The following is a 25005-nucleotide window of genomic DNA, read 5'->3' as shown; positions in this document are numbered from 1 at the left end:
CACTCACTCCCATTTGCCCCCCCAGCCCTGTGGTATAGGTGGGGGGCAATGCAGAGCCCCAATACCCCTGCACACTGGCAGGGAAGAAGCTGGTGCTGAGAGCAGGGAAAAGCAGCCCCTTGCCCACCTCATGGCTGGTGCTCCCTGCTGCAGCCACTCACAGCCCACACGAGGCTGTCTGGAGAAAGCACAGGCAGCCCCGTGTGGGCTGCAAGTGGCTGCAGTGCAGGGCACTGGCCACACGGCAAGTGAGGGGCTGCTTTTCCCTGCAATCAGCACCAGCTTGTAACCCAGCCCTGCTGCCAGCCTGGCAGTGGGGCCAGGTTACAAGGTGGTGCTGAGCACTGGGGGGAGGGGAGCAGAGCAGCCCCTCACCTGCCCCGTGACCCATGCTGCAGCCACTCGCAGCTCGCCTGGGGCTGCCTGTGCCTGCTCCGGACAGCCCTGCGTGGGCTGCTAGTGCCTGCAGCAGGGAGCGCCGGCCTTGGGGTGGGTGGGGGGCCACTTTTCTCTGTGCAGGGAAGGAGCCCAGGGAAAAGCTGGGCCTGGGGTGGGGGGGAAGCGGCCCCTCCCCTGCCCAGTGGCCCGTGCTCCCTGCTGCAGCTGCTTGCAGCCCACACAGGGCTGTCTGGAGCAGGCACAGGCAGCCCCACACAGGCTGCGAGCAGCTGCAGCATGGGGCGCCAGCCACCGGATGTGGAAGGGGCCGCTTCCCCTCTTCCCCCATGCTCCTTCTCTGCCAAGGGTCCCCCCCTGCTCTTCTCCCCTTCACCCTACCTGGGATTCCGGTGGGCAGCCATGTACTCCCAGGCCAGAAGCCCCAGGAGGGGCTTCCGGGGGTGGGGCCGGGCCACTGTTGTTGGAGCCCGCTGGGCTTCCCCTGGGTCTTACTGCCCTTGGTTCCTGTCATTTTTGACAGGAGCCAAGGGCAGAAAAATATTAATTTTCTACATTTTTTAGGGACCCCGTGAGCTGGATAGAATGGCCTCGTGGGCCGGATCTGGCCTGCGGGCTGTAGTTTGCCCACCCCTGAACTAGAGGAATCTGTTACAGGGAAGTGTGGAAACAAGGTTACTAATGGGGGGTGTGTGTGTGTGTACACAAAGGCCTTCAAAAGCCAGCAAGAGTTCATGTAAAGGAAGCTATGAGCATGTGAAGATCAGTGATGAAATAATTTGGAGTATTATAAGCACCCTCAGGTTCATGGGCTTAAAGAAACAGTGTCCAAAATGTAATACATATCCCTGGCTCCATTATGTGCATCTCTGTCCTGGTAAAGATAAAAAGTGACAGTTTGAAAGTTCTAGTTAAGGAACTGCATGACCCTTGAAAAATAACTCTGGGATTTTGGGATTGTTGGGATTAGAACAGAGAAGATATTGGGGTTGTCTGTCAACTCTACACTCCCCTGCTTGCCCTTTTCATTGCTCCAGCTGTTGACTAAAGCAAACATGTTTTTAGGATCTGCTAGTATCCCTAATGTGCCTGAGACTGCCAGTATCAGGAGGAGCATATTATATTTTTTTATCTACTTTCAGTAAGCAAGGCAGAGACATTTGTATCATGCACCAATGCATTTGTTCCCTGTTGGCAGATCTTAAAAAGTAAAAAATGAGTGGATGAATTCTGTTCATGCTCTGGGGCAGATATGTTAATAATAATAATTTTTTTTTCCCCGGAGTGTTTAATCACAGCAGTTTGTCTTACATTATTTCAAATTAAGTACACTGTTGAACAAAATGTTTGTGAGATTCTCTCCCATTAACCTTGCCTACAGTACTTTTGCAAATTCTGTTCAGTTCCAAGGCTGGAGATAATTTGTCTTTTCCCCAAAGCTGTTCTTCAGATGCAAATAACTAGATAATTGCATCCACTGGGATCACCTCTACTGTGGTCAAAATCAACAAAGACGCAATCAATTTCGGACGGTCCTAATAGTGAACACCCAGGGCACACTGCACTGCAATCATGACTTGAGAACTCAGGCAACATAACATTGACATCGCTGCACTGAGCAGGAGCTGGCAAGTGGGAGATGGGTGGCTCAAAGAACAAAGAGGGCTATACCCTTTTCTGGAAGGATAAATGGGAAGGAGGACACCGACTTCATGGTGTTGGGTTTGCCATTAAGAATGAACTAACTCAACAAGTTCCCTGTTGGAATTAATGAACGCTTCATGACTCCATCTCAAATTGGCAGAGATCCAATTTGAGATGGATCATTGTTATCAGTATGTATACTGCAACTCTTGATGCTGCCAGCAAAACCAAGGAGGAATTCTATGCCAGCCCTAACCAAGTCCTTTCTGATGTTTTGGAGGGAATCAGACTTGCTCTGCTTGGCAATTTCAATGCCAGAGTTGGCAGGGATTTGAATTTTTGGAACAGAACCATCGGCAAGGAAACGATGGTAAAAGTTAACTCCAGCAGCATCTTCCTCATGAAGATGCTGCACCTCGCAAAGGTGTCTGCACCACTCGAGCTATGGTAGGAACTGACAAGTGCTGGGCTGATCACCGGCTCATCTGCTTGGTTATGGGTCTCAAACTGACTCCCAAACGATGGCTGCAGCAGAAGCAACACTGACAGGAAGTCAACAAAGAAAGGACTCAGGGACCGAATCAAGTGAGACCTCTTCTACCAGCACCTCAACGAAAAACTGCTGAATTCCAATCAACAACAATGGGAGAATGATGGCAGCGCTTGGTGTGGCTTCAATTCCATTGACATCAGCGCCTGCAAAGAGACACTTGGGTTCTTTACCAGGAAACACCAAGACTGGTTTGATGAGAGAGTTGAGATCCAAGAGTTCATTGACCACAAGATCAAGGCCTTTTGTGCTTGGCAGAATGACACCAACTCCAACGAAAAGAAATTGAATCACCAACAAGCCAAGGCAGAGGCCCAAAAGAGGACTTGCAATATGAAGAACAGCTGGTGGGAAGACAGAGTGAAGAAGATTCAACATCTCACAGGCATCCACAATATGCACAGTTTCTTTAGTGCCACCAGAGCCATCTGTGGTCTGAGTACTTGGTGACTAACCGTCTTGAGACCTAAGGAAAGGGGCACCATCAGCATCTGTTGAAAAGCATTTTGAAAACCTCCTCGATCGAGATGGTTGTTGACGAGAGTGTTCTCAATTCCATCCTGTAATACCCAGAGGGGATCTCGGAATTCCTCCAACCCTTGATGAAGTGAGGAAAGCTATAAAACAGATAAAGAATGGCAAGGCATCTGGAGCAGATGGAATCCCTGCCAAAATTTTCAAGTGGGATGAGAGCAGCTTAGATCACAGGTCCATCCCCTCATCTTAAGGATCTGGAGTGATGAGGAATGATTGTGACAATATTCAAGAAAGGAGATGGGTCTGACTGTGGAAATTACAGAGGGATCACCTTGCTGTCCACTACAAGAGGGATCATTGTGAGAACCCTCCTGAACTGTGTCTTTCCACTTACTGAAGAGCTCGTCCCAGAATCTCAGTGTGGGTTTAGGGCAGGGGCAGACAAACTACGGCCCACTGGTTGCATCCAGCCTGCCAAAAGATTTCATTCAGCCTGTGCGTAGGTGCCTACCAATTCACTCTATCCTGTACAACCCTGGGCTGCCCTTGCTGTGCTTGCATGGGGCTGAGACCTGCTCACTCCCATGAGGGCAGCACATGCTGCTGTCCCACCCTCACTCACAGGATGGCACTGACCCTGACCCCACAGGTAGGAAAGCAGCAATGGCAGTGGGTGTGGGGGGCAGAAGTGGTGGCTGTGGGGGCAAGTGGGCAGGGGGGTTGCGGTGGTGGGTGGGAGCCAAGCAGTACCTGGGTGGGAATGCAGGGCCTGGGCTGGTGGAGGCGTGGGATCCACCTGACTTGATCATGCAGAGCTCCCCGGGGCTCTCATGCAGTTCCCAGGTTCTCCACCCAAGCTGCATGCCTTCAAAACAAACCTTGTGCAGTGGAGCTGGTGGTCTGGCCCCACTCACTGCCATGTGCAGGTCATAGGGAATGGTGGGGAGCTCCACACTATGGAGCCAAGCTGGCTCCACCCCGCTTCCTGCAACCTTGGCTGAGCCCCATGATCTGCACCGCTGGCTTCATCATGCGGGTCTCCCCCTGGTGGCGCAGGGCATGGATGGAGAATCCGGGAACTGCATGTGAGCCCTGCATGATGGTGCTGGAGGCGGCCCAGCCACATGCAGTCCTGGGGCTTGCCAGAACCACGGACTGTGCGCAGACTTGCAGGGCTCCATCTGCCATGGACTGTGAGTGCCCTGAGGCTGCTGCCACTGACAGTAGGAACTGTGCACATTGGGGGTTGGGGTGTGAGGGGGGGGGGGCATGTGAGGGGGGGCATGTGTTTTGTAGTGGGGCCTCACATGCACACCGCACCATATACACATACTTGCTCCCCCCACATACCCCATGCACAGCCACACATTCCCACAACCTCCCACAAACCCCATACACACCCATACCCCTGGCATAGCCCCCATAAGCCCCAGACATCCATACACATCCCCACACCCTTCCCCACACCCCACATACACACCACCTTGCTATATGGAGCTGAGATGTGGACAGCATACAGGAGACACCTCAGGTCGCTGGAGAAGTAACATCAACACTGCCTGCGGAAGATCCTTTGAATCCAGTGGGAAGACAGGTGCACCAATATTAGCGTCCTCTCTCATGCAAATACCACAAGCACTGAGGCAATGATCATCTGCCATCAACTTCACTGGACCAGCCACATCATCTAAATATCTGACTCCAGACTTCCAAAAGAAGTTCTGTTTTCCCAGCTCAGCCAAGGTGTAGGCTTAAGAGGAAGGCAGAGAAAGTGCTTCAAGGACTTTCTGGTTAAGATTCACTGCATTAAATGCTTCTAAGTGTTGTCAATTAGTTATTTCAAAATAAATTCTCTGATAGTATGTTGCAGGGTTGTTGGTTGGAGCCGTGTTGGTCTAAGGACATAGGCCGGCAAAGTTCTTTGGGTATATGTGATATCTTTTATTAGACCAACTATATAGTTAAAAAAAAGTTCTTTGCAAAGTGTTTGGGCACAAACACCCTTCTTCAGGTACTAGGAGACTCTGCTTTTGTTCCGAGTTCTCCAGCAGAGTCTCCCAATGCCTGAAGAAGAAGGGTGTTTGCGCTCAAACCCTTGCAAAGAACTTTTTTCCAACTATTTAGTTGGTTTAATAAAAGATATCGCATCTACCCAAGGAACCTTGCCTGACAGTATGTTGATATAGCTATCAAGGCATTCTCTCTTTTGAAATTGGACCGAACTATAAGCTGATTGGATGATAACCAGAAACAATTTTTTTTTATTTCTGTGCCTTGGAAATTGAACTGTTTGGATAATTTTGTGTATATAAATAACAGCATCGAGACCTCTGTGCTCAAGATAATCATCAAGTAAGGGGGAAAGTGGACTTCACTACGACCTGGTAGAGTCTGTATTCCTTTGCTTGATTCAGTACTACAGTAATGTCTAGTGAGGCTGCTGTTGGATGTTCTTCTTAGTGCAGCACACTAGAAAAATGTTTTCCAGACATGCGCTAATCTAATATTAAGACCATTTTTAATCTTGTATGAATTGAAAGTACAGGCGCAACTTAAAAACATTTATTTTAATGGGTTGGATTTGGAACAACCTGACAAGGATGCTCAACTGTGTAATCATGAGACTGTACCTTAATGAGTCAGAGCTCATTAGGCCAAACATTAAAAATGCAGTTAGTTTTCACTTTTTTCAGGGCATGTGGTTATGGCTCAGTGTCTCATTGATGCATAGAGTGCAAATACTACATGTCCTGGATTATGTTTTTATTGATCCTTTTTGTTAATGTAGTGTCCTGTCTATGCTTCTGAATAAACTTTGTTTCTTTAGGTCACTCCTGTGTATGAGGAGTGGACCACAATTGACTGGTACCAGTTTTTCTGCCTGTGGGAGAAGCTGCCTGCTTCAATGAAGCGAGTTGCTGAGCTGGTGGGAATTGAAGAAGGCTTCCTTGCACGCTCTGTAAAGGGTAAAATCATAGTCAAAACAGAGAAACAGCACCGACAAATGGCTATCCACAAGAGGTAGGAATGAGTAGGCATATGATGCCCAAGGCAGAAATTTGCAAAGGGTTGTGTGGTAGGAGATGGTTGAACTGCCAGGTTTTGTTTATAACCCAAATGTTGTTTGGGCTAGGTTCCCCTGTTGATTGAGCAAGTGGCTCAGTTTGTATCAGCTTCCTACAAATTTATTCGTATCAGGCAAGAAAAGTGTTGTCGCAAGAAGCTTTGTGTTAAGTAAAATAATCAGGGGAGCTACCTTTCTTGCTTCTTTTGTTGGCCTTTGAGTTCCCTAAGTCAGGGATGCTCAACCCCTGACCCACAGGCCAAATTTGGCCTGCAGAGCCATGGTTTCCAGCATGTGGGGCTCCCCACAGGTCAGAAAATTTTAGTGCTGGAGGCACAGCAACCATTAATACTGTCACCGCCCCCCTGCTGCAATTCCCAAGATCTGTGCAACCAGGTCAGAGCTGAGCCACACCTGTGGCTGCTGCCGCCCCCCCCTCCACCACACACACATCAGAGCCAGGCCATAACTCCTCCCCCTTGCACATCTGGGTTGGGCTGGCCACACCCTCTTCCTCCCTTGCACAACCAGATTTGGCCCACCAGCTGAATCTGGCCCATGGACATACCAGGCAGTGGTCTTCTGGCCCATGGAACAAAAAGGCGGGGCATCGCTACCCTTAGTTATCACAGAGCATTTGTGCTAATGTGTCCAAGAATATGTATCTTTTTTACATACCTCTATGTTTGTCACAGGTTTTTCACCAGCCTGGCACTACTGGATTTAATCAGCGAGGTTCCCTTAAAAGATATTACCAAAAAATATGGCTGTAGCCGTGGCCAGCTTCAGTCCTTACAACAGTCTGCTGCCACCTACGCAGGTGAGTCATAGGGATTAAGAGACTCTGGAGCTGCTGTGACCTTTCTGGCCCAAATTAAGCTGCATCCACTCCCTGAGTACTGCTCTGATCCGTGTTCCCCAGAGCCATACCTGATAGAGTTTGTATCCTGGGATGCTGGCATGAAAGCAGGGGAGCTCTCTGCCCACGCAGAGTAGATCTGGGGCTAGGCACTGCTGCAGGAAGGTGTCATTGCCAAGAGCCAAGCCAACTCTTCTCTGGCCATACAACTGTCATGCTTTTATATGGTGAGTGATGCTCCAAACCCTGGATTTGGCAGTGACTGCATGGCCAGGGAAAGATTAACCTAGCTCTTGATGGTCACACTTGGCACCTCATTGTCCAGCCCCTTCTCTGTTCCTTGTGGCTAGGGAGCCCACCGCCTCCATTTTAGCACATCCTTTTACTGAGTTCACAGGGCTTACATGCCGCATATAGCAGCTGTCTGTGTCACTTGTGGCACATGTGCCATAGGTTTGGCCACCCATGCTCTGGAGACTTGACTTACCTTCTTTTTGAGTACTTCGTCTTTCTGGTTTGTTATCAGAGAGAAGATGGTCAGCTTTCTCTGCTCTTTGGCAGAGAGAGGTTGACAAAGATAGCCCATGCAGTTTCACAGCGCAACCTCTATTACAGAGTTGCATCCCACAGACATTACACTGTCTCAGTGCAAGGTGATAGGATCAAGATGGAGAACTGCACGTTTGGACACAGTCTCCAGAGGCTACAGCTCCTTAACTGAGCAGCTGCAGCGCAGGGCGCTGCTTTTCCTGTGCTCACCACCAGCTTGTAACCCACCCCTGCTGCCAGCCTAGGCCCCGCACTGGCTCTGGGCTCCCCCGTCAGGGCTGTGCACAGCAGCAGCAGCTGCGGCCTCCCTGCCTGCCGCGCCGGGCAGTTTTTGCCACCATCGCGTCTGGGCTGCCCAGTGCGCGAGCTCCGGGCGGGCAGCAGCAGCAAATACTTCCTGGCACGGCAAGCAGGGGGGCGGGGGCTGCTGCTGCTGTGCGCAGCCCCAATAGGCAAGCCCGGAGCTGGTGCGGGGCCCAGGTTGGCAGCCGGGGCAGGTTATGAGCTGGTGCTGAGTGCGGGGAGAAAAGCGGGCCCCCACCTGCCCCATGGCTGGCGCTGCAGCCGCTTGCAGCCCGCATGGGGCTGCCTGTGCCTGCTCAGGACAGCCCCGCTGGGCTGCAAGCAGCTGCAGCAGGGAGCGCAGGCCATGGAGCAGGCAAGGAGCTGCTTTTCCCCAGGTTCCTCCCCTGCCCGGGGTCTTCCACACCCCCGACTACCCCTTACCTGAGGTTCTGGCATGGGCCAGCCACGTACTCCCAGGCCAGAAGCTCCTGCTGGGGCTTCCAGCTGGGGGGCCAGGGTGGGCAGACCCTGCTGTTGCAGGAGCCCACCGGGCTTCCCCTGGGTCCTACTGCCCTTGGTTCCTGTCATTTTTGACAGGAACCTAGGACAGATCAATATAAATTTTCTAAATTTTTTAGGGGCCCCATGGGCCATATAGAATGGCCTTGCAGGCCAGATCTGGCTCACGGGTGGTATTTTGCCACCCCTGTTCTAGGGCTTTCTTGATGTCTCTGGCTTTGTGCCTTGTAGATGTTTTTGAGGGGATGGGGTAGTGATTTTATGGGTTCCTTGGCTAAATGGTTGCCTGTGGATGCAGAGAACCAGGAGTTAGTAGCTTGAGAGGTCCCTTCAGTCCTCTGCTCCTGTGTTCCTGAATCTGCAAGTAATCCAGCCATTTCCTCCTAGAAGACACTTAAATGAATCAGGCTGTACATTTCAATCTGCTACCAGATGGCAGTTGCGCTATTTCGCCTGAATGTGAAAACTTAGTCAGCTAAAGCATACTACATCTTCTGCCACTTCCAGGAATATTTCTGTATCAGAAATCTGTAAGGCAGCCACATGGAGTATTCTAACAGCTTTTATTAAGTGTTGTGCCTTTGACTTAGTTACAAAGGCAGATGCCAGATTCAGAGAATAGTAGTATAATCCTTGCTCACCTAGACAGGGGTGCTACTTATGAGGTATCCTGGGGGTATGACATGGCTAATCTTTTAGTTGCAGGATGTGATCAGTGCTTCTGGCTGCCCACTTGGCCCAAGCTGAGGAAAAGGCCATTCAACTTCATCAAGGCTAGGCCCTCAGTTTAGTTGGCAAGAGCTGTTGGCTGAGCCAGACTTCCCAGCCCTTCTTTTTGAGCTGCATGGGCAGTCAGCAGCACCTGCTAGATCAGTTGAAGGCCTAATCCTGCTGAAGTTGAAATGCCCAGCCCTCCTTGAGTTGGATGGGTGGCCAGCTGTGCCTGAGGGCCCCCCTGGCTTGGGGGGAGGGGGGGAGGCAGGCAGTTTGGCTTTAGCTAGATTGGGTCCTCAGCTGATCTGGCAGGCACCACTGATTGTGTTGACCTGCCCAGGACCTCTTTTTGAACCAAGTGGTCCCTCAGCTGACTTAGAATACCATCTTATTTGATTAAAAATAGAACTTCTGTCTTCGGTATTAGAGATTTCCTAGTAAACTATCCTGTATAGGGGCAACAGCTTAGTTCCTGGTTCTGCTCTGTTTTTCTTACTGCTGCTGAAGACATTTAGCAACATAAGGCTTTCATTGCATTGGGGAATTGAGAATGCTGCCTGGCTTATAAATAGATATTTTCTAGTTTAAATTGCATTTTTTTGCATGTGAAAATTTGTATTGGGGAGAGAAAAAGTATCCAAGCATTTTTAGAACTGAAGTTAGTGTTAAGGTCAAAACGATGTAATTTGTTTGTTCCAGGAATGGTAACAGTTTTCTCTAATCGGCTGGGCTGGCACAACATGGAACAGTTGCTCTCCCAGTTTCAGAGCCGCCTCACCTTTGGTGTCCATAGGGAGCTGTGTGACCTGGTTCGCGTGTCTCTGCTGAATGCGCAGCGTGCCAGAGCTCTTTATAACACTGGCTTCATTACTGTGGCTGACCTGGCGAAAGCAAATCCTGCTGATGTGGAAACTGCCCTGAAGACTACAGTGCCATTCAAAAGGTGAGAAATCAGCAAGTTGGGAACTGGAATGAAGACAAGTGTTTTTTGTTCCTTTTTACCATCAACAGAGGAAATGGACTCAACAGAGTCAGTTTTTTGTGTGTAATTCCAAGAGTATTTCTAAGCGAGTTGTCATCCTGTGATTTATAGTGTAAATTTTGGAGATCTGGGTTCTCTTCCTTTTTCTTTCATTGACACATGATATAGTTGTGAGGAAGTCATTGACCTCGATTTTGCGATGTGTAAAATGAGAATGATGCTTTCCTACTTCACAGAAGATGTGTTAATTGAATAATAGGGGTGGTGTTTCAGGTTACCTGTAAACCATTCTAAAGGCACTTAAAACAGGAGCATCCATGCATTTAACTTAAAGGATCTTAAACTTTGGTAAATACCCTCTAAGCGTCTTTAAGTTAAGCCACTTGAAACTAAGGTTATCTTTGACCTATCCTACCTAGCTTGAGCTAGGGTTTTGTTCATCTGCTCAAAGGAGATGAAGCTACCAACTGGCAGTCATCCAGCATCCCAGGATGCATGGCTTCCAGCGCTTCTGCCCCTGACAGACTTTTCACCCTCCCACGTTTTATTGCGTACAGGCTGGTACTTGGACCCAAGTTGCAACCACACCTGCCCCCAGTGGGTATGATCCTGGCCCACATAGTACTATGCCACTGGTTCCAAGGACCCCAGGAGACCTGATCCAAGCCCCTGGGCTGGGGACCAGGCACACAGCCCTCCCCTCAGAGGGTTAAGCCCTTTGCCCCACATCTGAGCAGCTCTCCCCTAGCCAAGAGAATTTGCGGGATATCTCCAACATCCTGTGTTCCTGGTGGGTGGGGTGGGATGAGGGAGCGGGCTGCTTAATACTGAGCATGCCGAGAGTATGGAGTCAGGGGGGCGTGTTTCCCCAGGGTCAGTGCTGTCACCACAGTTAACCCCTGGTGGCTCTACATTAGGAGCAGAGCCACCAGGCAGTGAGAACGTGGAGCCCAGGGAGGCATGCTTCCCTGGGCTGCATGTTCTGGCCGTGCTTAACTCCTGGGGCTCCACTCCCAGACGGATAGAGTCCTGGATCCTGGCCATGCGGCTGCTCACCAGGCCCTCTAGTGTCAAGTCACAGTTGTGCAGGTCAGAGTCGGCATTCAGTCTTAACTTGTGACTGTCCTGAAATTGTTCCAACTTTAATACTACCTAATGTTCAACAGATTTAGAATAGCTTAAAGATAACCTGTAACAGCACCCTTATGTCATAACCTCTAATGGTGTTACGTTAGTGCAGAGTATCAAGACATGGCAATGTTGCTGGGATTGGTATAGCCCCCTCCCAATCTAAACTGGTCTGTTAGTAGAAGTATCTCCAATTAGAAATACTTGAATTTCAGTTTTGCAGGTCCAGTTGAAGCCTTAATAATTCTGGAGGTATTTACTTCATGTATTTACTTTCCTGTAATAGATTCTTAATTATTTCAGTGATGTATATTCACACTCACTTTGAGTTTTATTGTTGTTTGTGTTTGAGATGCCTTTTAGGCTTAACCAGGTCTGTCCAACCTCAGAAAAGTCAGGGAGCACATACAGCATGGGCCTAAGGCTCTATTGTCTGCACCCCCACCCTCAAGCTGCTTCTCCCTACTGCAGGAGCAGAACAAAAAGGGAAAGGTGGAGGAGGGAAGTGGAGCTCAGTGGTAGTAGCAGTGGGGGCAGTGGTGCTTGGGTGGAAGTCCATGGGCTACAAATTAACTCCTTACAGGCTGCATGCTGTCCATGGGCCATGAGTTTGGACAGCTCTGGGTTAAACCATTAACCCAACAAAAGCTGTAATTCAGCTTACGTTGACATCTACTTGGAAAACAACCCTTACAGTTTATGTAGGGGGTGAATAAAGTCTAGTTCTGTCCCACACTTGCAGCTAATGTGGGTAGAAGACAACACTATCTGCAACACTTAGGTGGTTTGACCTCTGTTTCTCTAAACCATTTTGAAATGTGAATGATACTGGAGTTTCTTCTTGGCGGCTTTAGTCTTCTCAGAACTTTTTGAAATTAGTGGATGTACCCTGCGCAGTAGGTTCTCAAGAATGTGAGTCAGTATGGCAGCTAACAAATGAGGTTGAGTTAAAATACGGAACTGCCTTTTGACTCTTACACAGGTTATTCCAGGTGCGAGTCACAGTGGTGGGAGGAGGGTGGGGAAACCAGCATGTCTAAGCATCGTTACTCTTTTGCTATTACTGCTTCTTTAAAAAAAAGAAAGAAAGAAAGAAAAGAAATGTTTATTTCTGAGTCCAAACTAAAGAGTCCTCAAATATACTGAACTTAAAGCTTCACTGAAACTGTTGTACTAATTAAAGATAAGTGCAGAGCAGCATGGTGCCATTTATCAATGCCACTGTGAGTGTTTCTACAGAACTTCCTAGTTGACTTTTGTTTTGTTTCTTTTTCATTAGCCTTCGTAGGGCGGTGGATGAAGACGAAGAGGCAGCTGAGGAGCGCAGGAACACTCGCTGCATCTGGATGGCTGGAATGAAGCATGTCACTGAAAATGAAGCTGCCTCCCTCATTGTGGAGGAGGCTAGGACGCTCCTGCAACAGGACTTGGCTGTGATGGGAGTACAGTGGAACCCAGATTCTTACCTGGACTCTGAGTCATCCTCTTCCATGATCAGCAGCGAGTCAGAGCTGGAGGACAGAAAATACAGACTGAGCAGGGAGGGGTCATTTGAGACCCTAAAAGCATTTAACAAGGAAAGATATGGACTTCACCCCAACTCTCAGTCTGGGACTTCAGCAAAGATTGAAAAGGGAAATAAAAGGTTGCTAGGTGCCAGTACCCCAAAGGGCAGGCTCCAGAGCGAGGCCCAGATAGATCAGATTCAAACAGAGGAAGGAAACATTGATGTCATTGTACAGAGTGCTAGAAAACGACCACATCTGAGCAAAGATAAAGAAAACATGGAATTTACTTCCAAGAGAAAAAGCAAGGCAGGCTTCAGGGAAACAAGTCAAGAATCCCCTACTGAAGAAGGCAAAAGACCAACCTTGAGCTTTGTTCCAACAAAAACTTCTGCTGTATGTAGGCCAAGGAGAATAATGGGTGGAAGCTTAAATCAAAATAGAAACTGCAGCAGGGCTTTGAAGCAGCATAGGTCACTGCTTGAAGAGTCAGGGAGGCAAATAACAGGTATAAAAGGGCCCCCTCTTTCCAGACATAGCAATTCTGAAAGTAAATCCTTTCCAGATGGAAGTAATAAGGAACTGACAGAAAAAGGATCGTTGGTTCACAAGGACAAAATCTCAGGATCTTTTCATGAACGTTATCCACTTATAGGAAGCAAAGAGAAAATGGAAGGACTGCTTATGGAGCCTTCTGTTACGAATGAATGCAAGCCTAAAGAAAAAACAATTTGTCAGGCATCTAGGGATTTTATAATGAGGGATGCTGCAACTGTGAGAATGGAGACAAGTGACACTGTGGGAGGCCTGATGATACCTAGTAGGGAGTTGAAAAATGAGAATATTGGTGCCAAAGACAGTAAAGTTCATGCTGGAAAAAAATATGCTAAACGGATATCTGGAAAACAGCAAATGATTCTAGATACAGACCTCTGTAATGAAATAGTCAGCAGTTCTGCAAAAACACATGTGAGTGATGGTGCACACAAGCAGAAAACTGTTTGTTATGAACCTAAATCCTGCCTTTTCCCAATTCAAAGCAAAAGCAAACATAGCAGCGAAAGTCCCAATGGCGTGTTGTTCAAGAGTGGAGGTGTGGGTAAAGCTGCTGATAATCAGCCTGAGGATTTTTTGAGAGACTCCACAATAAAATCCAGAGCTGTTTGTATTGCAAAAAGTAGCAAAAATGGTTATGCCCACGATCTGTCCTTGGGCTATGGATACTTTGAGGACAGCTTCCAGTTGGATACTCAGACGGATAGGATAATACAGCAGCAGGTGGCATCTGAAATTGCAGGACATCAGGGAGCGAAAGGCACAGAGCTGGCAGCCATTGCTGTGCAGAAAACCTTCACAAAACTCCCCTGTGATAATGCTTTTCAAACTGAGAGTGTCGCTGATAAAAACCTAGTTGCGGCATTTAGAGAGATGGACTCTTCAGGTCTTGTGACAACACTTGGTATGAAACAGCCCACCGATCTATGTTGCAGTGCTAAAACTTTGGGCTCTGTGAGCTCTTGTTTACAGTCTGCAGTGAAATTCCCAGATGCTGCACTTTGCCTTAGAGGAAATGATTTTTCTGTCACTGACTCCCAGCTACGCAGCTTTTTACAAGGTTACCTAACCCAACCTTCAGTGAAGGAGAGTGTCTGTCTAGGTCTTCAGAATGGAGCCCCCGTCTCCAATGGCCAGAATCTACACATCATACATGTACAGGTAGAATGTCACCCTGTTCCTGAAACTAGTCTCAATACAAGCAATAGTTTGCTGTTTGAAGATAGTTTCGGTGATGTCAATGACCCTTCTGGTATTCGTGCAGGTGAAGCTGAAGGGGTGGAAACCAGGGAACAGGGGATTCTACCCTTTCCTCCTAACACCGTTTCTAGCTCTCTTGTTGGCTGTCTCCATCAGCAGAGCTGGGGGCCTATTCAGGATGTATGGAGTATAAATCAGGTTGAGCAGCAGCAGCCACCACAGTGTAATGACGCGTCTCTTACGTTCTCTGAAATTGATTCTTTCCAGTTGGCTGAAGCTTTTGACAATGTGAGCTCACCTCCTTTTCAAGGAGACTTGCCATCAGCAGCTCTTGTTGAGCCAGAACTAAGAAAATCTATTGCTCAGGAGGACTCCGGACCAATGGACATAAAAGGAGATAAAAGTGTAAGACCCCAGAAAGCCCAGCAAAATGTAAAAAAACCCCCCAATTCTATAGTATGGAGCGAACATTCATTTGAGTTAAGCCCAGGGTTGCAAGAAATTCTAGACAAGTGGCCTAGCCCTTCAGGCAATAAACCTGCTTCATCGAGTCCAAGCATCCCTGGCTCAAAGGAAAAATTAGTTCTTTCAAACTGCAGCCAAGAGCAAGGTGCAGTGTTTGAATTTGGCTGTGGTCAGAAAAAGCCATTACCCCTTTGCCAGGGTTTAGAGAACTATTTCACAGGTAGAGAGAGCAATAGGGGAGCCTTGGAACAAAAACCAAATTGTTCCCCTAAGTTTCTCAAGGGAAGCAGCAGGAAGCGTGATCCTCAGCCAGGTATTAGCAATGGGCTTATTCCTCCAACGCCGCCTATGGAGCCTGCACCGAAGAGTTTTGGCACGTCCTCTCTGAAGTCTGGGAAAAAGAAAGATGTCATCCTCATGAATGAAGGCCCATTCTGTCAGGTGCTGCAGAATGGCATACCTGTTTCAGACCAGCAAATAGAAACACTACAGTTTAATCCAGAAAATGGAGGCCCACTTGAGAATGACCCTGTAAAAGAGGATTCTGTTATAGACCAGGACTTTTCACTGCAGTTATCTCAAGATGTTTTGCCACTTATTTCATGCAGTGCTGAAAGTTTCACTATCATTGATGTGGCAAGTGACATGGATCTCTTCCAGACCTTCATCCAAGAATGGAGGAACAAAAATAGATTTTCCATCTCAGTGGCTTGCGAAAGAACAAAACGTCTCTTGTCCCCCAGATCAACTATAGGCGGCAGATTCAAACAAGGTCAGTTTTGCCTTCCTGTATTTCATGTTCCAGTGCATTAGTTTGTGAAGAGAAGTTCAGTTTAGCTTGCTGAGAGTAATCAAAATGAAATGAAAGTAGATTAGGAACAAATATGCATTTTTTTCATTTTAAATTTGTGAAAATAAGGAACAAATCCTATATGTATTGAATGTTGGCAGCTGCTGAAATTGCAGTGAATTTCCAGTTCATTTGGAGGAAGGCATGTATTGGACCTAGGCATTTCACCGAAGGGTGGAACTGGAAAGAGGAAGGTGGTTAAAGTGAGTGTGAGCCAAAAATACTTGAAGGATTGTTACCATCATCAGCCCATAACAATGGCCATTAAGTATTTCTTGCTTGTACAATCCCTGTGGTTTATAGCGGGCATGTTGGTGAATGGCTATGTGCCTGCTGTGTGAAGTGCGTAGTAAAACATCATCATGAAACAGTCAGCCAGCATAATAAAGTAAGCAGAGTATCTGCTATAATGGCTGCTTGCATCTTCGTAAGGAGCATTATTGCTAAAGCAAACAGAAGAACCTGTACTGTTGCTCTGTTATGAGGCTTGGAGAGTTGAGCTAATCTGGAATCAGCGGCAAGCTTATCATAGAATAAATGATGCTTTTCTCATTGAAATCTATAAGTGTGGCAAATGACAAGCGCTTAAATGACCAATATAACTGGCATTTAAAAGATGGGGACATTTCTGTCTGACTCATTCAGAAGAACACACACTTCCACATTAGTGCACAGAGTAAATATGAGCCAAAGTTTCATCACATCCCTTATTTTAAAGTGGAGTCCCGTTGTGGTTTACTGCAGTAGGACATACACAAATGGCTTTCAGCTTGGCACTAAATAAGTAATATTTTTGAAGTCGGAAACAAAGCAATTTGCTCAGAGCCTCCACTAACTAGAAAGTAACAATCCTGTTTTAGGGAGTTTCTATAGAGGGGGGAGAGCAATTGTGATGGAAGGGGGTATGAAAGTAATGAGTAGTTTCCCTTCCTCCATCTCTGAGGGTGATATGGATGAACCAGCCTCGGTCTTTGAAGGTCTCTACCAGGTACTTTGTGAAATTGATTTTTTTTTTTTAATTTTGCTCCCTAATCATAGCCTATAAACAGATTTTCCACATAACCATCACTGCTACCATGGGAAAGTATTAAGATATTTGCCTGACCATGGGAGCAGCATTGACAAAACTGTTTCAGGATTGGGAATGTAATTATGATAGAGAAATGATAAATGTGTCACCATACAAGAGGAGGGAGTGCAGTTATACCTCAAATGTTATGAATGCAGAGGTGGATCCAGTGAGGTGAGGGCATGGTCAGCCTCTTCCCTCCCCCCGCTCCCCTTTTTAAAATTATGTAGTGCACACACAGTGAACAGTCTTTACCAAGAGCTTTAGTCTCCACTGCTGGTTGCACCCCCATCCCTCCGTTAGATCTCCATTGCACTCCCCTTTTCAAAACCCTACATCTGCTCCTGTAAGTATGGTAATACTACAGAAGGCCAGCTCATTTTAAGAATTCCTAAGCAGTGGTTTTCTGTTACAATGCCCAGGCTACCTTGCTGTTGTAAAGATGTGTTGAAAAAAAGAATGTAGAAAACAAGAGGCTGGTGGATAGGTGAGAATGAAGGCATTCTAGGTTGTTTCATTATTGGAATGTTAATTGATTAAAATGTTATATGTATAATTTTAACTTTAAAAAATATTTCCATAGTAAGATCTCCCCAGCAGATCCAGGTTAAAGATGATGGATTCCCTATCAAAGGCTGTGAAGATACCTTGATAGTTGGGCTGGCAGTGTGCTGGGGTGGAAAGGATGCCTACTATGTCTCACTGCAGCAAAAGGCAGACGATCAGGCTGGTAAGAGCTCTGGCAGACAGGCCAGATTGTAGGAAGCTAGGCATTTCAGAGAGTGGATAACCCTGTGAAAGTTGTCACCTAGTTTGGGAGTTAGTGGACATATTTTTGGAAGCTGTGAGTGTCCCTAACAGTCTCGTTATCTGACAGAAGAAAGCAGCCATGTTAATTTTTGCCAAGGGCAATGGCAACGTGCTTTCCAGTGTTTCTTCTGTTTCTAATGAATTTCCTGGCTACAAAGTGTTGTTTTTCAGGCTTATCTGCCTGTGAATGTGACTGAGCAAGATGCTAATTCTCCCCATTTCTTTGGACAGCCTATGCATGCTGTTGTTTATAAATAAACAAGCACTCACACTGCTTCCTAAATCCCTTATATAAAATCACTTTGCATTTATTACTGTTATATTTCTGCTTAAGACTGCTGGCTTTAGAAAACCTCCACGCTACCTCATCTATTTCTTAGGTATTCTGGGTAAAGAGATGATGTTTTTTGTGCCCCTTTCCTTAGAAGTCAGTGCCAGTTTGGCACCCCCTGCTTTGGATCAGAACCTATCTGTCACCGAGAGACTGTGTCATCTCCAGTCCTGCTTGCAGAAAGAGCCTGAGGGAAAGCACTGTCTGGTTATGTACGACTTCATCCAACACTACAAGACCCTGCTAATGGCCTGTGGCATCTCCCTGGAAGGAAGCTTTGAGGACCCAAAGGTTCAGGGATTTGTTAAGAAATTAAATTTGTATAAAACTTGCATTTTTTTTTTTTTAAACCAGTGTTTGATGTGCTTTGTACTTTGCTCAAGTCATTTGTCTGTTTATTGAGAGTAGAAAAAAATTGCCATAGGTTTTAGTGATGCTTTCCACAGCAGCAATAATAGCTAGAAGTAAATGTAGAAACTTTTTATGGCCAAATTTTCCAAGGTGCTGAGCTGCTACCAAAGCCCCTGAGAATCAGGTCTTTGATTTATTGTTTCCAAATGTTTGTTTAATTATATGCAGCTCTAAGCCACGTGTCACTTGAACACTAACATCTCTCAAATACAGCTCTCCAGGGGGAGAGAGACAGCATGCTTCAAAATGAGCTCAGTCCACGGGTCCTTCCTCTTATTGTGCTGTTTAAAAAAAGCGCTGAAGTTTTATTTGAATTGAAAAAGCATTATTGCATTTAAAACAGACAGAATAAAATAGGAATTTTGATTTGCAGAGTATTTTGGATCCTTAAACAGTACAAATGCAAAAAGTATGTTTAGAAGTACACTTAGGCTTTTCTTGTGGTTAAGGTATTTGCTTATGTTTCTCATGGATTAGAAGTCACTGCCACAGTATTGTGTACTTGCCAATGAACCTAATATATGATTGGCTCCATGGGTCTTTTCCAAATAAAATTATATAAATATCATGGGGGAAACCTTTTCACTCATAATATTTCTTATCAGTAACTTGATGATTAGTCTGTTTGGTTTGTAATTAATTACAGAGCACTAGAGATATTTCTGGACTTGGTCTGTCTTTTTCCATTTTGCATATCTGACATTTTTAACTTTGTACTTTCCGCTTAAATTAAAATTAATAAATCACTTCTGATTGATTTAGTCACCAGGAAATGTTGATATAATTGCTTGCATAAAGTAGCCCAGCATACCTTTAGGTTGGGTGGCATGATTCAGCATCAAAATACATAGATAAGCAAACTGTATTTAAATATGTCCAGCACGAGAGAGAGCCTAAACTTTAGTGTTACAGTGGAGTTCTAAAAAACCCCATAAGAATTGCAGCCTTACTTTCAAATGGCCTGCTCTGTGTGTGAGCAACATCAAATCTTCATAGCAAAATAAATTTGCTTTATAGTTTGGCAACCCAGAGTCATTGTGGGAGGGCGAGAAGGATCCTGTTATGGCTCTTCATGCAGCCTCAGAACTATTAAACATGTTTCAATTACAGGGTCCAATTTTGCTTTTTCTTGGTTTATACAAGGGTCATTTGATAGTAGAATTCATCTGACAGAGCCCTGATTACTTGTATTGATATGCAAAAATGTGGGTCAGGCTAGGTTGTTTTAACAGATCCCCATTTCGTAGCAATCCTTATAATGCCATTATTTTTTTACAAAGAATCCTTTTCATGTGCAGACTTTACTCCATTTCTGTTCGATTTTCATGGCTTTATTATCTGTGAAGAACCACTGAGTGAAGCCAATGCTTTGTGTGCATTTTATTGACTAAGTAATAATTCTCAGAAGCATTTAATTGACTGTCAGTAAGACTTGGGTGTCTCACTTGAGGGCTTTGAGGCACAAGTTTACACTGGTGTTGAGAACTTTTGGGCTCACTACCAAATAGTGTTTATGGTTCTGTTATTATTAAAATAACCAAAGTGTTCAGTATTTGCTTATGTCCATTTTAGGTAGCATGTTGGCTGCTGGATCCTGGTTCTAAAGAACGTACTCTTCACAACATGGTTACCAGCTTTCTCCCTCATGAACTCCCCCTGCTTGAAGGAATAGGAACTGGCCAAGGGGTGCAGAGCTTGGGGCTTAGTGCCAGTGCTGATCACTCTGGGCGGTACAGAGCAGCTGTAGAGTCTGTGCTCATCTTTGGCATCATGAATCAGCTTAATACACTGTTACAGAAGGAAAACCTAACAGGTAAAAAGGACCTGGGGTTCGGAAGTTTAACTTTATGAGTAGGGTCATTTGGGGAGATCAGTATTTTTTAGCTTTTCTACTTATTTCAGATGCTTTCTGCAAAGTGGAGATGCCTACACAATATTGCTTGGCTCTGCTGGAGCTGAATGGAATTGGCTTTAGCACAGTGGCATGTGAGACCCAGAAACACATCATGCAAGCTAAACTAAATGAGATTGAGACCCAGGCATACCAGCTGGCAGGCCACAGCTTCTCCCTGACCAGCCCTGATGACATTGCAGAGGTATTTGAGGGACTTGGGTGTGACAGAGTGCTGCTTCTAAAGGACTCATCAAGTTAACTTCTTACATTTGGGTAGAAACCTTGGTGGAGGGGTATTTGGTGGGAGAATTGGACTTTAAAGATGGAAAACAAACCTAATTCTGATCAAGGTTGATTTTTCTGATAGAGCTCTATGTTGAAAGGGACTGAGTCTCTCTCAGGTGTTACTGAGCATCTTCACCTTCACAGACTTTAGCAGACGAGGAAGGTATTCGTACTATTCAACATGTTGTAGGATTAGGCTTTTAATTTGTAAAGAGCTACAGCTACTCATGATCAGCTGTCAGTTTCCTAAGAAAATATGCAGGATCTATTACCAATTCAGACCCAAAATGTTGTCAAAATGTTTTTTTGGCTAATACTTGGAGGGTGTGGATGCACTAACACTTGGATCCCTTTCAGGAGAAGAATGTTTCACAAAGACAGCAGCTGGTGCTTCTTATTGTTATGTGTGAATGAGCTGGCCTCAAACCAGATCCAACTTTACCTCTGAATGAAGCAGTACTAAAGTTGGAGCAGGTTTGCTGCATTTGAATCGCTCTCAGCTCATTCACACATAGCAATTAGAGTGTGCCAGCTGCTGCCCCATTGAAACATTCTGTTTTGAAAGGGTTCCAAGCATTTGTGTGTCCACACCCTGATAATAGAAATTAACTCTACTCCGTATTGGTTTATTGAAGAAATTGTGTACTTGAGCTGCACTGACCAGCTTGTATTGTTACTGCTGTGCCTGGCATTTTGGGCAGAAATAAAAGGGAATCTTATTTCAAACCAGGTTTGAACTAGTGCACCAAAAATAAATTGGTTACTGGCAGATTTGTATATATAATGCCTTCCAACCAAGTAAATCCCAAAGGGATCCATCCTATGGTTCACCTTTCTGTATGTGCAGTGTGCTGACTACAACAATGCATATGCTTTTGACCATCTTACTTGATGTGTGTCCACCAGTATCTCTACCAGAACTGTTCTTAACATGGAAACTGGACAAAATGCGCAAACAACCACTGTTTAAAAAACTCCCCAAAATGTTCCCTACTTTCCTGCAAACACAGAATTTCTGCTAACAATAATGCTGATCTGATGCCAGTTGGTGTTCATGAACTAATGACTCTCCAGGTTCTCATGTCTTCTGACTCATCACAGCTAAGGAAAAAAAGCCTCTTTTGGAAGTATTTTCCCTGTAAAATGTGGTAAATTTGGTATGTCAAAGATATAGCCTGCTAGCCAGATCCAGCCCACGGAGCCATTTCACCCGGCTTGTGGGGCTCCTAAAGGGGCCAGAGATTAGAGAGTGGGGTGAGTGGGGGCAGGGTCTGCTGCCAGATTCCCAGCTATGGAGTCCCACTGAGGACATGTCAGCAGCAAGGCGGTGAGTGACAGCTGCATTAGCCCTCATGCTGCTGTCATTGTTCATCATGTGACTGCCATGTCTGGGTCCTGCCTGTGAAGCTTCTCGTGATCCCGATCTGGCACATGAGGAGGCCTGCAGTCTGGATCTGGCCCAGGGATCTAGCTGCATATCAACTCAGGATAATTAATTTGGTGTAAAAGTTCTGTTAGAATTTATTGAGCACCCCATGAAATTCATATGAACTGTTGCCATTTTATGTAACGTTCTAATACAAGGCTGTTCATACTATGCAAATCATTTCTACTTTCCCCTGCCTGCTGTGTAATTGAACATAATCAAATAGTGCAGAATACCACCTGAAAATTCAGGATAAGCGGTGAAGATTTGTGTTTCTAATGACAGTTGAATTGCATCCTTCACTGTGGCTAGTTTTCCAACTGATAGTAGTTTGCTAGGAAAAAAACTAATTTCCAAGCTAATGTCTAAAGTTCTTTAATAAAAGGTCCCAGTAATGTGCTCTTTCAATGCCTCGTGTCCTGAAGTCAGTTCCCAGGTAACATCCAGGCTTAAAAACAGAACATCCAGGGCTGATTAGCTTGAGATTTGACTTGCAGCAAAACAGATGCTAGACAGTCATTTAGGACATCTTTACCCATGCTCCGGAGAGGGGATGGGGCATGTTAATTAAAGTGGCTCTGAGAACTGCTCTAATTAAGAAGCCCACAGCGTCACGTGTATTTAGCATTCCATGTTTCAAAATGGTGGTGGAGGTGCTTTAACTAAAAAGCTAGTTGAATGAGCTTTAGTTAAAGCATTCTTGCTGCCATTTTGAAGCACAGGGACATTCAATACAGGTGATGCTGGAGTGTGCTAATTAATCAAGTCTGCTCCAACACATGCTAATTAGCATGTGTTGGAGTAGACATCCAACACGTGTATAGGTGCCCTTGTATACTAGTCTTAAATGGCAATTAATTTGAATCCCAGGAGTATTCCAAGGCAAAGAGTTAATTTGGATACTTTACAGGTTCTTAATGTGGGGAAATGGGCTCCTGCCTCTGTACAGTCTGGGGTTTGCTGCCAGACAAAATTCTCAAATTTAAATCAGTCTAGTCCTTTGTTTTCAGCATCAGTCTCTTACTCCTCCATCCTACATCTTTTCCTTGTCTTCCTGTCACTACAGCCAAGCAGTTATTAAGGAGTGAGCAGTGAGGATATCTGTAGCCTCATTTACAGGAATCAATTACCTTGTCTAAAAACACCTTGCAATCCAAACTTTTTAAGATTAGAAAATTAGATTTTAGACTACATTTTGTAGTTAATTAAAACGAGGAGGAACTGCTATTGACAATACACAGATCTTTTAATCAGCATTTTAAGTACCTGGAACATTAGCATTGTCCTTTTGTTAGAATATAGGCTATTAAAGTGCTCTTTCACTTGTTTATTTCGGGGTTTAAAAACATGTACTGAATTTGAAACTCTGGTCTCTTTTAGGTCTTGTTTTTGGAACTGAAGTTGCCAAATGGAGATGTGAAAGCTCAAGGGAATAAGAAAACTCTTGGTTACACAAGAAGATGCACTACTAAAGGACACCGGATCAGGCTGGGCAAGCAGTTCAGTACAACCAAGGTACAACTAAATTACGTGTGGTTCTGTACTGTGACTATAGGAATAACTTCCTTCCCATGTACTCATCAGAGTTTGATTGGATTTTAGTGAGGAAAAATAAGTTTTAGTGCTGTCTGCTCCCATGCAGACTCAAATGTAACCTCTTTTTAAGGCACAGATGTAACTGAGAATGAGGGGTAACTGCAGATATAACTGAAATGGTAGGTTTGGCTGAGTGTAACTCCACCTAATTGTGTCTACAAGACAGAAATAGCACAAGAATTGTGTAGGGTCAACAGTTAGAATCTCTTGTCATCTTCTTGAAGGATGCTTAGATGTCAGGGAGAAAAATACCATATAAATACATATGTAGACACAAAGATTAAAAAAAGATGTTGTTTTTCTTGCAAAAGAAAGAGGTTTGTTTTGGAGTTGTCTGCTGGCTCCTGTATGGGAGGATTAACTGTCGATGATTAATTTTCTCTGCCTATTAAAACCACTTCTGTGTTCTGCCCTTCAAAAAAAATTGCTTTTCAGAATGGCTACGTAGATGGGTTTTAACCATGTACGATATTGACAGCATGTACACAATCCAGGACCACCAGCATAACTACCAATTTCTAACTGTTGTGAAGCTGTTGCTCTAATACTGATTGCCTGGGGTTAATCACTGCTGCATTTGTCAGACAAAGACATATGAGCAGATCTACTTGTTCCCTGTTTTCAGGGCTCATTAACTTGTGTTGTGCCCCCAGTGTCCTTTTGTTCAGTGTGCTAAGTGGGTTGGAAAGCAGATGCTGGTGTCTTAAGCTCTAGCAGCAGTGAAGAGATGAGGAGCTTGGTAGATTTCACTTGGTGTTAGCCCAGGTGGGGTATTGTAGAAGTAATGCTAAGGGTGAAGAGAGTTACCTAACTTTTGCAGTGTTGGCTACCCTATGATGCTACTAGGAGTTCCAATGGCTGTATTCAGCATTTTTTTTTAAATTCTTTTCCTATATTTTATTTTGAGCAATTGCTTGTACCTTCGTTGATCAATAAGAAGCAACTCTTTTGACTTAACTGCAAAGTTTTTATTGCTAGTGATCACCTGTGCCCTACAAGGAGTGTGGTCAGTGGGCCTGTTTGTGTCCTCCTGATGCGCAGTCAGAATAGGAGAGGTGCAGGGAGAGAAGCACAAGAAGAGGAAGGAGGAGCATTAATCTGGGAGAGAGGAGACAACCCAGGCCAGGCGATCATTTGACTGTTTCAGGTGACTTGTTTGTTAAAGCAGACTGAAATTTTTCTTTAGGACTCAAGACCAAATGAGTCTGTTCAAATAATTTTCTCTGGCTGCATGTTCTATATTGCAGCTATGTGTCACAGTGTTTTTACTTTCTGTACAGCAAATATGAGTGGAGCTGTTGCTCATGTAATATTGAGCCCTGGCCATGGAATTGGAGAGTTTCCTCTCGGTATATCACTGTTGGTTAGAATTAATCTTCTCTGTAAAACCAAAGAAACTTTGTATTGAATTTATCAGGCAGCCCATTAAAGCTTTGTGCTT

The 25005-nt window shown here is 45.3% G+C and overlaps 1 protein-coding gene across 5 annotated transcripts in view; it reads left to right on the top strand.

Annotated features, from left to right (window-relative positions):
* The window catches only part of POLQ (DNA polymerase theta), a 95524-nt gene that overhangs the window by 26362 nt on the left and 44157 nt on the right, over positions 1–25005 (top strand). For 4 of the 5 annotated variants that reach the window (XM_019476340.2, XM_014603882.3, XM_019476341.2 and 1 more), the window contains 9 exons: positions 5895–6088; positions 6827–6951; positions 9757–10000; positions 12447–15664; positions 17395–17541; positions 18047–18243; positions 19936–20176; positions 20266–20459; positions 23349–23483. In XM_019476340.2, coding sequence (XP_019331885.2) covers positions 5895–6088; positions 6827–6951; positions 9757–10000; positions 12447–15664; positions 17395–17541; positions 18047–18243; positions 19936–20176; positions 20266–20459; positions 23349–23483 — 4695 coding nt within the window. Of the gene's footprint in view, positions 1–5894; positions 6089–6826; positions 6952–9756; positions 10001–12446; positions 15665–17394; positions 17542–18046; positions 18244–19935; positions 20177–20265; positions 20460–23348; positions 23484–24542; positions 24712–25005 lie in introns of all 5 variants that reach the window. The other variant, XR_009459009.1, reaches the window with a different exon arrangement.

The sequence above is a fragment of the Alligator mississippiensis genome, chromosome 1 (assembly GCF_030867095.1).
Source record: "Alligator mississippiensis isolate rAllMis1 chromosome 1, rAllMis1, whole genome shotgun sequence".
NCBI classification, from domain to species: domain Eukaryota; kingdom Metazoa; phylum Chordata; order Crocodylia; family Alligatoridae; genus Alligator; species Alligator mississippiensis.
The sequence above is the reverse complement of the archived record's forward strand: the minus strand, read 5'-3'. Positions and strand labels throughout refer to the sequence as shown.